Raw genomic sequence first — 14,043 nt, 5'->3', positions numbered from 1 at the left:
GCTTGATATTGAGATGAGGAAGCATTTCTTCACTCAGATGGCCAGTCTGTGGAACTGGATCACTGAATGAGCTCATGAAAGAGACTGATATGTTTTTAGATATTAAAGACATTGAGGGGTATAGAGAGAAAGTGGGAACAAAGTCAGAGATCTGCAGCACAGAAAAGACCCTTCAGCCCATCATGTCCATGCCAGTCAAAAACAACCAACTAACTATTCTAATTCAGTTTTCTGTGTGACCCATATCTCTGTATGTCTTAGCATCGCAAATGCGCATGTAAATATTTCTTAAATGTTAAAGTTTCTGCCTCAACCTCCCTTACAGGCAGAGAGTTCCAGACTCCCACTACCCTCTGGGTGAAAAAGCTTTTCTTTAGATCGCCTCTAAACATTCTGTCACTTAACTTAAACCTATGTCTTGTTGTTATTGATCCCTCTGCTAAGACAAAAACTTCATTCCTTTGCCCATCATAGTTTTATCCATTTCAGTCATGTGACTGTTCAGTCTCTTCTGCTCCCAGTTTATCCAATCTCTCTTAGAACTGAAACACTCCAGCTCAGGCAGCACACTGATAAATCTCCTCTGCAATCTCTAGAGTGCTACTTCATCCCTCGCGTAATATGAATTCCAGAACAGCATACAGTGCTCTAGCTGTGGCCTAACCAATGTTTATATGGTTCTAGCATAACTTCCCTGCCTTAAACTCCCATGTCTTGACTATAAAAGGCAAGTATCCCATACGTCTTTCTAACCCCTTTATCCATCTGCCCTGACAGACTGATTTATTATGTGTTTCCTTGCCCTGTTTGTCCTGCCCAAGTGTATTTATTTATTATTTACGCATTATTTATTTATTTAATCACATTTCTTGAGATTGAATTCCATTTGCCGCTGATCAGCCTATCTGACCCGTTCTTCTATATCCTTTTGTTGTCTAAGTCTATCTTCCTCAGTATATACCACCCCACCAATTTTCATATTGTCTGCAAAATTACTGATCAACCCTTCTACATTCAAGTCTAAATTATTTGTATAAGCCACAAACATCAAACATATTTAAATTAAGGTGCTGATTATAAAACTCCAACATCGACCCTGTGGACTCCATTAGACATAGATTTCGAGTTGGAAAAACACCCGTCAACTGTTAACCTCCTGGCTTCCTACCACTCAGCCAATTGTGGATCTAATTTGTAGGGATTCTATGATGAAATTTAGCAGTGTGGAAACAGACCCTTCGGCCCAACAATCCACATTGGCACTCAGAGCAACCCACCCAGATCCATCCCCTATAACCTACCTAATCTACATATCTCTGAACACTACAGGCCATTTAGCATGGCCAGTCTACCTAGCCTTCACGTCTTCGGACTGTGGGAGGAAACTGGAGCACCTGGAGGAAACCTGCGCATACACAGGGAGGATGTGCAAACTCCACACAGACAGTCGCCCAAGGCTGGAATCGAACCTGGGTCCCTGGTGCTGGGAGGCAGAAGTGCTAACCACTGAGCCACCTTTAGACATTCAATAACAACAGTAATATCCTGGCTATCACCATTGATCAGAAACTCAATGGAACTAAGTGTCTATATGCAATAGCAGGTCAAAAGCTAGGTTTTCGCTGATGAATGTGTCTTGTCTGACTAATCAAATGGAGCAAGTCAGAAGCTTGATGGAGTACTGTAATTACTTGGATGGGTTCAGCTGTAATAAGACTCAAAAAATTTGTTTTTTCTTAAGTGAAGTCATTTTTATAATCAGCATCTTAATTTAAATATCTACAGCCTCATCCACCTACATTTGATGGCTGGAATATCTACAGATTGCACCACAGCAATGTTATATGTTCTTTGGCAGTACTTCTCAAACCTGCAATCTCTACTACTATTGAAGGAAAAGAGTAGCAAGTGCATTCCTTTGCTGGGTCAAAACAATGGAAATTCCTGCATGACAGCGCTGTGGGAACACCTTGATACACAATACAACTGTTTAATATTCTCGAGGCAGCTGAGAATGGGCATTAAATTCTGGTCTTCCCATTAGTGCAAATGACATTTGAAACTAATTTTTCAGTGATTTGTTTTTCTTTTATCTATCTGCTTTCCTTGGTATTGTGGTTAATTTTGTTTGATTTTTATTGTCCTAACCAACTGATAATGTACTAATAGATTCTTAAATTCTGTCCATAACACACCTTTTCTGATTGGAGCCCAGTTCTGTTTGAATTAAAGTACGTAGATTTATATTTCACTGATTAACATTTGCACCAACTTTGAGAGGAGGGGAGACTGACATATGAGAGCTACTTAAATGTACTTTGACGACTAGACCGTTGATGAATATTGCTGGTCTTCACCAGGCTGTGTGTCATTTTACCATGGTGTCATTAATATTATTCCTCCCTATGCATATTTATTACTTCCCCTGTTGTCATTTTTATATATTTAGTGGATGTGTACTTGAATATGTGAAATTACGCTGCCTTCAATCGGGAGCTAAAGTTTAAATACTATGGATAAGGCTGACATTTTTGTGCCGATAGGTTGCTTTGCAAACTTAGTGAGCTCACTTAAAATATATACAGTTAGCTTAATATTTTAATGCTTAATATTTGTCACAAATGCTTTTGTTCCTTGGCGCAGGGTTAATTTTATTTATGTGCTGTATAATTCAACAATCTAGCAATAATGGAAGCTATATTTTAATTTCTCATAGCAGAATCTGCAATTAAACCAGCAATAATAGCCAAGTTCAGGATCAACCTTGATCAGCTGGAAAATGTTTTAAAAGCATTTGTTCTTTGGCATCATAAGAGACTCAGTTGTGGCAACTTGTTATGAACACCTAACCCTCTGACACATTGCTTGCACAGTAATTTATCTGTCATGATCAGGGTGTTGCTGTGATCAGTCTACTACATGTAAGAGCATTTTAGGTTGGATCAATCTTCCTGTGTAACTGAGGAACAATAGCAGTGAACGACCATCGTCTAGCATTCATGCAGCCCCGCCTGTATGAGGCTTTGTGCTAGATTGTGAACAAAATCTAGAAGAGCTATTGAACACAATTTATAATGGAATTGAGGGCAGCAAGCTTTGAATACTCTTAAAAAATTTTGTTTGTGTCACTCTGCAGTCTGGCAATTAAGTATACTTAAGACTGAAAAATGCGAGCTTCCCATGACCTTTGTATTAGATTTAAATTTCTGTGCTGCCAGAAAGCCTTTGGAGGGGAACAATGCTGCTAGAAATGGGGAAAATACAAAGATTACAAATGTGCAACTATAATTTACCGGATAAAATATGTAGTTTGATATTAGGGATAAAGTTTTCTGTGTAGTTAAGTTTTTTTTAAATTTAATATTTAGGAAATAATTATTATAGTTTGATAGTAGCCCAAACTAATGTGTGAATTTATTTTTACTTAATGTATTAACAAGAGATTTTATGATTGTTGTTCTTTCAGCACTACAAGTTCAACTGCTAGTAGCTGTGATACAGAGTTTACAAAAGAAGATGAGCAGAGGTTAAAGGATTATGTTCAGCAACTTAAGAATGACAGAGCAGCAGTCAAGCTAACTATGTTAGAGCTAGAAAGTATTCATATTGATCCGCTTAGCTATGATGTTAAACCCCGGGGAGATAGCCAACGACTCGATTTGGAGAATGCAGTTCTAATGCAGGAACTCATGGCTATGAAGGTGAATGAAGAATTTCTTTCTTTCCACATTGTAACAATCTATTTTATAGAATGTACTAAAATATTTCCTGTGTTTAAAATCATCTGTCTAGACATAACTCGACAAGCTAGAATTATGAAGCAAAGCTAGAAAATGCTGAACTATATGACATTTTAAACAGCATGGTTATCAAAACAACTTTATTGTATTGTTTAAAGTTAGGACAGTATCTGGAAGTCTGAGGGCAATATTGTATACTTTTATCTTAACTAATTCAATCTGTATTTGTTTTCTAATGCCTTTTAAGTATGTAAAATTGGAGAACATTTCGCTGATAATAGTGGAAAGTAGTTGCTGGGATATATCTTTGTTATCTGGAATAAATTGCAATGTATAAATAAAATGAAAATGCTCACTGAAAGCAAAGTTTGATGGAATATTGGGAAAAGAAGAAATAGGATAATGTTTGCAGGTAGATGGCTTGCCATAACTGGAAGCCAGGTAATTTACCGGGAACCTTGTCTACAATCACAGAAGCAATTGACGGATTTAATAGCCTTTTAAAAGTTCGTTGTAAATTGGAATAGATGAAATTATTCTCGGTATGATTGGATCTTTCAGTTTGTCGGCTGAAAAGGCAATAGTGGAAAAAAACATCATGAAGTCTGGAAGACGTACTGCATTTCTTCCACATCCTTCAAAGCATTTCAAATATGAACATCTGAATTCTGAGCAGGAGTAGTCCATTCAGCCCCTGATGTCTGTTCTACCATCCAGTAAGATCGTCATTGAGCTGACTGTGGACTGAACTCCACATTTCTGCCTTGTACAATAATTTTTGATTTACTTGTTATTCAAGAATCTATCTACTTATGCCTTAAAAATATTTGCTGACTCCATCTCCAGTACTCTCTGGGGAAAAAGAATTCTGAAGACACGTGACCCTCAGACTGGGAAATTCTTCCCTATCTTAAATGGAGGACCCCTTATTTTGACATTGTGTCCTTTAGTTCTAGACATTGCCACAAGGGGAAAACAGCCTTTCAGCACTCACCCTAATAATTCCTCTTAAGATCTTAAACATGATATTAAGGTCATGACCCATATCCAGCCTGTCTGATTTGTCCTTGTCAGAAACCTCTCCCTCCCACGTATCGGTTGAGTAAACCTTCTCTGAACTAATGATACATGTACATCCTTTCTACAATGGAGACCAAAACTGAACACAGTACTCCTGATTGTAGTTTCAACAGTGCTGTGTATCACTCACAAGACATCTATGTTTTATTCCATTCCCTTTGCAGTAAGTACAAGCATTCCTTTGGCTTGCCTAATCACTTGCCGCATCAAAATGCTAAATTTGTGATTCATGTGCACAAACACCCAGATACCCCTCTACCTCCATGTTCAGCTGTCTTTTAACCAACGTGATGACTTTCTACGCTTCCTGCCAAAGTGGGCAAGTTCACATTAGGCTGCATCGTTCATGCTTTTTTCCACTCACTTAACCTATCCACATCCCTTTGCAGACTCATTATTTCCCTTTATGACTCATTTTCCCACCTATCTTGTTTCATCAGCAAATTTAGTAACCAAACACTTGCTTCTTTCATCCAGATTATTGCTGTTAATCACAAATAGTTGAAGCCTTTGCACTGAATCCCCATGGGACTCCACTTGTCATGTCCTTCCAACCTAAAAATGATACGTTTATGAATGCCCTCTTTCCTGTTAACCAATCAATCATTTACCCCTACTATTAAGTTACCGTCTACACTCAGAGCATTGATTTTGAAGAGTTGCCCTTGATGTGGCACTTTGTCCAACACTTTAAGTAGAAGTAAGCACATCCACCAGTTCCCCTTGTTCCTCAAAAGCCATACTTGAACGTTATTTCCCTTTCACAAAATCATGTTAATTGCCTGATGTAGTGAGATTTTCTGACTGCCCTGCTTTATCATCTTTAATAAATGCTAGCATTTTCCCCATTGCAGATGCTAAGCAAACTGGCCTGTTTTTTTCCCATTTCTCTTTCCCTATTTTTCACAGATGAATCGCATCTAGTATTTTTCAATTTGATGGGACATTTCCAGAATCTAGGGAATTTTGGAAATTCAAAATGAATGCATCTCCAATGTCATCAGTCACTTCTTTTAAAACCCTAAAATGAGGTCCCACAGATTTGGGGTCTGAAGTAAAACAAACCATGGATACTGAAGATTTGAAACAAAACTAGAAATTACGAAGAAGGGTCTCTGGGACTTGAGCTGCCAGACCAGCTCCTTTAGCAATTTGTTTTTGATTCAGATCTGGGGGTCTGTCAGCTATTAACTCTAATAACTTTTTCTGAGAATTTCCCCCTGATGAGTATAACTTTGTTCCTCCCTCCATTTCACTTCTTGATTCAGTTATTTCTGGGATGTTATTTATATCCTCTACATTGAAGACAGATGCAAGTAAGTGTTCAGTTCATCTGCCATTTTGTTATTTTTTTCAAGCATTAATTCATTAAACATGCTGTACAAATGGCAATATTTACATTTTTCTTTTTAAATAGTAGTTAAAACTCTTCCTGTGTTTCTTATTTCTAGATTTCTCTTGTACTTCTTTATTGTCTCTCTTTATTAATCTTTGTCATGCTTTGCTGTTCTTTTTATTTCTTCTTAAAAAGTCTTCTAACTTGTCCATCAATGCGAAATAACGTGGTTTCAGTTTTAATTTGATGTTGTCTTTAACTTGCTTAGCTGTGGATAGTGTGTCCTTCCATTGGAGTCTTTCTTTTGATTTCATTGGACTGTACCTTCTCTGGTGTTCAGAAATACTTCTTAAGTGTCACACCTCTACTGACCTATCCTGTGACCTAATTTCCCAATTCACTGCAGCCAGCTCTGTCCTCATGCCTCAATTGTCCGTGTGTGAAAAGTATTTTGAAATACAGTAATAAATAAAATGTAAACTTTGGCATCCAATGTTTAAATTGCAGGGTCCAAAAGCAACAATTTGTTAGTAGAAAATATGGCAGTTTTTGGCGATGTAACTGAAATTGTTGAGCTAGGAATGTTGATCAGGGTCCATGTAGAGTTGCTATTTCTTGTGTACGCCAGTGGTTCAGGTATATATATATTTCAGTGGAAGGAAGGCAATCAGTTAGGAAATGGGAAGCCAAAAAGAGTTCAGGATCATGTTTTTGTACCAATAGAGATGCAAGTCAAAGTTGTAATGAATTTGGCCTCTCTTGTGTAGTGAAAGGCCCTCTTAAGAGTACAGTATTTCTAATTGGAAGAACATTGGCGCAGTCTTTGACTTTTACCGTGCCACCTGCTAAGTAAAAAGAAACTAATCTGTCTTAGCTTCAGTTGAAGTATCGGCTTCTACCTCAGTTTCCATTTTGTCACTGTTCCCTTGCCCCATACCAGATTTGCTGGTAAACAATTTTAGTTCCTTTTCCACATTTTCCTCCCTGACCCCTTTCTCTTACTAGTTTTGAGCGATGCCATGAGGAAGCTGCTAGTCTAATTAAATAAAACAAAGTGCTGAGTGAAAACTCAGCAGGTCCAGCAGTACTGTGAATAAAGAAACACCGTTATTGTTTTGAACCACGTGTGACACTGTGTGGTACGCCTGTACAAAACACACAGACAAAATTATCCCAAAAGGATTCTGTGGATCAATAGCTTCAATCACCATCTTTTTGCACAGACAGCTAGGTATTAATGAAGTAAAAGGTTCCTTTCCCATAAATGGATGTATTCTACACTGGATAAATTTGATAACTTGATGCATACCCAAGTTTGGATATTCTTGATACATTGACACAAATCAATACATATTTATATAATCTGGAATATATTTATTTTTCCTGCAGGAGGAAATGGCAGAACTTAAAGCTCAGCTTTATCTGATGGAGAAGGAGAAGAAAGCACTTGAACTGAAGCTGAGCACTCGAGAAGCCCAGGAACAAGCTTACTTAGTGCATATCGAACACCTAAAATCAGAAGTAGAAGAACAAAAGGAACACCGTGTACAATCTCTCAGCTCAACCAGCAGTGGAGGAAAGGATAAACAAGTTAAAGTAAATATAACTTTTAGTTTAGTTGATAGATGCTGTGCAAGAAGTCTGAGAATCTAACAAAGATAATAGGAACTGCAGATGCTGGAGAATCCGAGATAACAAGGTGTGGAGCTGGATGAACACAGCAGGCCCAGCAGCATCATGGGAGCAGGAAAGCTGATGTTTCTGGCCTAGAACCATCTGATGAAGGGTCTTGGCCCGAAACATCAGCTTTCCTGATCCTATGATGCTGCTTGGCCTGCTGTGTTCATCCAGCTCCACACCTTGTTATCTGAGAATGTAACATTGTTGTTTTGGAAATTATTCTTTCAATCCATAAGAAGATGCAAGTAATTCTCATTACATTGAGTTAACACAGAAAGGTAGAGATATGCACATAGCCAAATTGGCAGAATATGACTAATAAGGATCTGTGGAGCATCATTTATCTATCATGCTAATAATGGCTAAGATGATGGGACAAGAGGCTAAATATCTAAGTCTGCCAATGACACAAAGAAATGTTGTATAAGCAGAAATGAAAGTATGATATTACAAAGATATATTGATGGATTAAATGAATGTCAAGCTTTCGTCCATGAATTTCAAACCAGGCAAATGTTCACATGATGAAAGCTAGCAACATTAGAGTTCTGAAGAGACTTGGATGTCCAAATACACAGGTCACTAAAATACACTGAACCGGCATAGCCTTTTTTTGATGATCTAACTTTCCACTTCCCTTTCTGCACTCCTTTCTTAAAATTGATATATCGATTTAAGCCCTTATTAGTACCTTTTTTATAATTCGTCATTTGGCTCAATATTCATTTTTGTCTGATTATGCCTATATGAAGTGCATCAGGGTGTATTTTTGTGTTACTTGCACAGTACAAATGCAAGTTTCTGATAATTTAGAAGAAAAGCACCAAAAACTAGCAATGGCAGATTAGATTAAGAAATGCTAACATTGGTTCCTGCTTCGAAGGACTAAACAATGATTTAAGAGCAGTCCTAGATCAGTGTATAAATTTGCGTTTGGGATAAACATGTTCCTGGTCTCTAAAGAGGAGAAAACTATTGAAATAATGTGTAAGTTCAATAAAAATACACTACGGTAGCTTTTTTTTTATATTTCTGAGTGTCAAGGTAATGACTCTGAGAAATGAAAATTCTTTTTTTTGTCAATATCAAACATTATTATGTCAGGTCTAAACAATGCAGTTCCTTTCCACTGATTCTTGTGTAGTTACTTCAGTTAAAAGTATAACTCTTAATTCCAGTACTAGCTAATCAAAAAGGTGCATTGTCCAAAGAGTCAAGATATCTTTTCATTGTGTTTTACAGCACAGCACTAGTAAACATGATGCAGCAAGAACTGAATTGAATAGCAAGTGAGATATTTTCATTTTTTAAGCACCTGATGACACAGTATGCTGAACAGCAAGAGGCGTCTCTTCGTTCTTCTATAAACTTTTCACATAGGACAGCTGTAAACTTTATTGGTTTCTTTGTTATGACCTGAAATTATCACATGCACATTTCAACATAGCAATTTTAACATTTATATCCAAAGATTTTGTTATTTCTGATTATATCCTTGTTTTATTATAATCCATTAGGAATCCAGTGATGGGGTGACTCATCCTCTAACTGAACTCAGAACTCTCAATGATAACGAACTTGCAGTTGAGCTAACTAATGCATTAAAACGGTGAGTGGAGTTACATGGGATGAATATATGATTTCAGAAAAAGTAAATCATGTATTTTTTTAAACAACAAGGACTTGTGTTACAATTTAATTTTGTTCTTTGCCATAAATTAGTTCTGTCTCCTTAGAATGAATTTGGTCACCCATTATTACTGGGGATAATATGTAATGTGCACATAAGCATTTTCATACGCTGTTTAAGAAAATTGGTAGTAATTAACAGTTAAGAATACATCTTATCAAATAAGTTGAATTGCTAGAAATTAACAAAGCAATAAGGATGAGAGTAAAAAAAGTCAGCTTTAGAACAGTATTTTCTATGCTTGTTACTATAAACTTCGGGTAGCTGTGAAAGTGAAATTGCTGCAGCATTTTGTGATCCTCCATGAGCGTTAGTTTCTTTCCACAAAATCCTTCTACACTCCTGTCCCACTTGCTTGGAAGCACGTTGGAGTTCCACTAAATTGACGATGTATGAGTTGACTGAAAAAAAATCAAATTGTGCAACCAAATGAAAGAGTTCATCAAGGCACAATGTCTAGGTGTCCAAGCCTGTGTTTACTGAATTAATTATGTCAGTTACAATACATTTTGGTTTCTTTTTTCCTTTTTACCAATATTTTGGGACAAATGTTGTTACTATTCTCAATCTTGAGCAATAAAACATATACTTTATCCACTTTAAAAGGTGTAATTGCTCTCCCTAATATAAATATAGTTTATTCTGCTTATTTTTAAAGTTAGAAATTAGGTTAATTTAACAACTTGCACAATAATGCAATTGCTGAAGGAATACTATCAAAAAAGGTCCAGTATGTACTTGAATGTACTTGAATGTACTTGAATTTGACTTCCAGCTACAATTATGCTTATTAATTTTCTTAACAGAAATATCTATGCAAATTTTAAAGATTACCTGTGCTGGATTAAACATCTTCAGGCTTGGTTATAGCCCATGAATTCTGGATCCAAGTTATGAGAGTTGGAGGATACAGTAAAATTCAAAGCTGTAAAATCATATTTATTATCAATATTCCACAAAGCTAGCAAATATTTTTGACTGGCTACATGCAGAGTCTAGGATTCTGTAGATACCAGCTTGGTCATGGTTTCAGTCTCTCCATATTTCTACATTTCTCAATGATGTCTACTTTGTTGCAGCTGGTAGCTAAGTTTAGTTTCGTAAAACAGCTTTTAATTCACCCAAAATAATCAGATGCAGTCAGAAATTAGTCATGTCATCCTTAATACTTTTAAGGTCCATATGTATAACCTGCAAATATTGAAGTATTGTTTAGCGAAACGTGCAGCAGGCAATATTATAAAGTTCTCTTCTCTTCACCTGTTAGGTTGGTTTTACATATTGTTTTGTAGAATTGATGTCACTAAACAAATGCTATCATGCCAATGCTGTCACTTGCGTGGAATTCATACTGTTTATTATCCTAAATGCATGTGGGACTTGCATATAAATTTGCTGAATTGATTGTCTGAAATTCTAAACAACTTCAATTCGGCAAGCATACGTCGACTGAATTTGTCTGAGCCACATCAGATCTCTTTCAAAATCAGAAACAAGTCAAAATCCATAATATACATTTTTTATTTTGAAACTCACAGCAACTAATACAAATGCAGTGGGAAGTATATAAGTAGTCGTTTAAGGAAAGTGAGTACGTAGACATTTTTCAGTACTTGCTGACTTAAAATTATCAATAGGAATAGAACTGGATGATTTCAAATGCATTCCACTGCAGGAAGTTGACCCTTACTGCCTAATTAAAGTTTGCATGATTGTTCTGCCACAAGGATAAAAAACTGAATATTGTAATATTTTAAAACTTTATTTTAATATCTAATAGCTTAATTTTTTAAAAAAGTTATCTTGTAACAGAAATGTTATTCAAAATGTTGTTGGAGATGTTTCAAGAAAAGGGCTTGCTTTGGGGAAAATACCTGAACCTCTACTTCATAAATCACCCAAGTTCTGACCAGAGACCTCTTGAACTAAATAACTTGTTTTGGTGATAAAGTAACAAAGTCTTCAATTTCTTCAAAGTCTTCAAACCAGCTAGAAACTGATGTCCAATTCAAGCCCACTGACTCCCACAGCTACCTAGAATACACCTCCTCCCACCCACTCTCCTGCAAAAATTCCATCCTCTCTTCCCAATTCCTCCGCCTCCACCGCATCTGCTCCCAGGATGAGGCATTCCACTCCCGCACATCCCAGATGTCCACATTCTTCCACGACCGTAACTCCCCCCCCCCCCCCCCCCCCGTAGTGGTCGAGAACGCCCTTGACCGCGTGTCCCGCATTTCCTGCAACACATCCCTCACACCCTGCCCCCGCCACAACCGCCCAAAGAGGATCCCCCTTGTTCTCACATACCACCCCACCAACCTCCGGATACAATGTATCATCCTCTGACACTTCCGCCATCTGCAATCCGACCCCACCACCCAAGCCATTTTTCCATCCCCAACCTTGTCCGCCTTCCGAAGAGACCACTCTCTCCGCGACTCCCTTGTCCGTTCCACACTCCCCTCCAACCCCACCACACCCGGCACCTTCCCCTGCAACCGCAGGAAGTGCTACAATTGCCCCCACACCACCTCCCTCACCCCTATCCCAGGCCCCAAGATGACCTTCCATATCAAGCAGATGTTCACCTGCACATCTGCCAATGTGGTATATTGTATCCAATGCACCGGGTGTGGCTTCCTCTACATTGGGGAAACCAAGCGGAGGCTTGGGGACCGCTTTGCAGAACACCTCTGCTCGGTTGGCAACAAACAACTGCACCTCCCAGTTGTGAACCATTTCAACTCCCCCTCCCATTCCTCAGACGACATGCCCATCATGGGCCTCCTGCAGTGCCACAAAGATGCCACCCAAAGGTTGCAGGAACAGCAACTCATATTCCGCTTGGGAACCCTGCAGCCCAATGGTATAAATGTGGCCTTCACCAGCTTCAAAATCTCCCCTTCCCCACTGCATCACAAAACCAGCCCAGCTCGTCTCGTCCCCTCCCCCCACTGCATCCCAAAACCAGCCCAGCCTGTCTCTGCTTCCCTAACCTGTTCTTCCTCTCGCCCATCCCTTCCTCCCACCTCAAGCCGCACCTCCATTTCCTACCTACCACCTCATTCCGCCTCCTTGACCTGTCCATCTTCCCTGCAATGACCTATCCCCTCCCTACCACCTCACCTATACTCTCCTCTCTACCTATCTTGTTTTCTCTCCATCTTCGGTCCACCTCCCCCTCTCCCTATTTATTCCAGTTCCCTCTCCCCATCCCCCTCTCTGATGGAGGGTCTAGGCCCGAAACGTCAGCTTTTGTGCTCCTGAGATGGTGCTTGGCCTGCTGTGTTCATCCAGCTCCACACTTTGTTATCTTCAAGTCTTAAATTTAGTTGTTTTTGCTCGTATTTAACAAAAGTTGGAAGTGGTGTGTGCAAAAGGAGGAGCGTCAGTATACAGGCAACCTTTGTTATTTCTGGTTGATTTGAATTTGATAAATGAATACAATATTGATGCTTGCTCATAACACAAAAGTAAGGGCTTCAGCAAACAAAATGGAAGATCTGTTAAAGACTTCAGAAAGCCAGTGGCTGGTTGTGAGTGTGCAGGTGGCAGTACAAATTGATAATGGAAAATTGAGCTAAGGTACTTTGCAAAGAACAAAATAACAATGTGCTCTTGACATCTCACCTTTTAATATCAAAAATATTCCAAGATGCTCCTTTGAGAGATAATCAAAAAGGGACAACAAGCCAAATGAGTGAAATATTAGAAGGGTAATAAAAAACGTTAGTTAAATGGTGAGTTTTAATTGAGGAGGCAGCAGAGAGTTTCAGTGGTTGAGGGAAAGAATTCCAGACCTGGGGTCCTGGGCAATTGAAGGCATGAGAAAAACTGAGAGTGATGCATTGGAGGACAGAGTCCAAGGTTTGGAGACTGGTATTTGAGTCCATGGTGGTTGAGAGGTTGGAGGATATTATGGTTTTAGTTAAGATATTTAAATAAAGTCAAAATTTCTTGAGTAATGTTAAATCGGAGCCGGTATAAACTAGTGATGTAGGCTGGCAGGATTCAGTGTGAGTTGAGATTATAATAGCACCGTCAGATGAGCTGATGGGTAATTGATGAAGTGTCTGTTTGGAGAATATTGAAATATTTAAGTCAGGAGTGAATGGTGTGACAAGTTATGATATGCCAGATATCAGGTGGATAAAGCTGAATGTAGAAGTTTGAGAATTGAATTTGAAAGACAAATGAAGGAAGGAAAGAGTGAGAGTGGAAAGAGACAGGCATCAACAAAAAAGAAATCTCAAGGTTTTGTGTAGGCATGCAGATAAAAGGGTGGTAAAGGAGAAGTAGAGTCAATTATGGACTAAAAAGACATTAATACATAGAGGCAGGGGCATAGTTGAGATATTAAACTAATACAATGCATCCGACTTCAACGGAGAAGATGCTATTGAGGTCAAACATAACACAAGAAAAGATTATTTCTCAAGATGTAACGTGCCTAATACTTAAAGTTCTGAAAGTTGTTTTAACTGTTCCTCCAAAATGCTTGTTGGAAATTTTGC

General features: G+C 38.4%; 1 protein-coding gene across 3 annotated transcripts in view; it reads left to right on the top strand.

Annotated features, from left to right (window-relative positions):
• Positions 1-14,043, top strand: part of mcc (MCC regulator of WNT signaling pathway) — a 166,312-nt gene that overhangs the window by 117,646 nt on the left and 34,623 nt on the right. For all 3 annotated transcript variants that reach the window (XM_048526960.1, XM_048526959.2, XM_048526961.2), the window contains 3 exons: positions 3,467-3,701; positions 7,546-7,752; positions 9,354-9,445. In XM_048526960.1, coding sequence (XP_048382917.1) covers positions 3,467-3,701; positions 7,546-7,752; positions 9,354-9,445 — 534 coding nt within the window. The remainder of the gene's footprint in view (positions 1-3,466; positions 3,702-7,545; positions 7,753-9,353; positions 9,446-14,043) is intronic.

Source organism: Stegostoma tigrinum, chromosome 3 (assembly GCF_030684315.1).
Source record: "Stegostoma tigrinum isolate sSteTig4 chromosome 3, sSteTig4.hap1, whole genome shotgun sequence".
Taxonomy (NCBI): Eukaryota; Metazoa; Chordata; class Chondrichthyes; order Orectolobiformes; family Stegostomatidae; genus Stegostoma; species Stegostoma tigrinum.
Note: the sequence above shows the minus strand (reverse complement) of the source record. Positions and strands in the feature narration are given on the sequence as shown.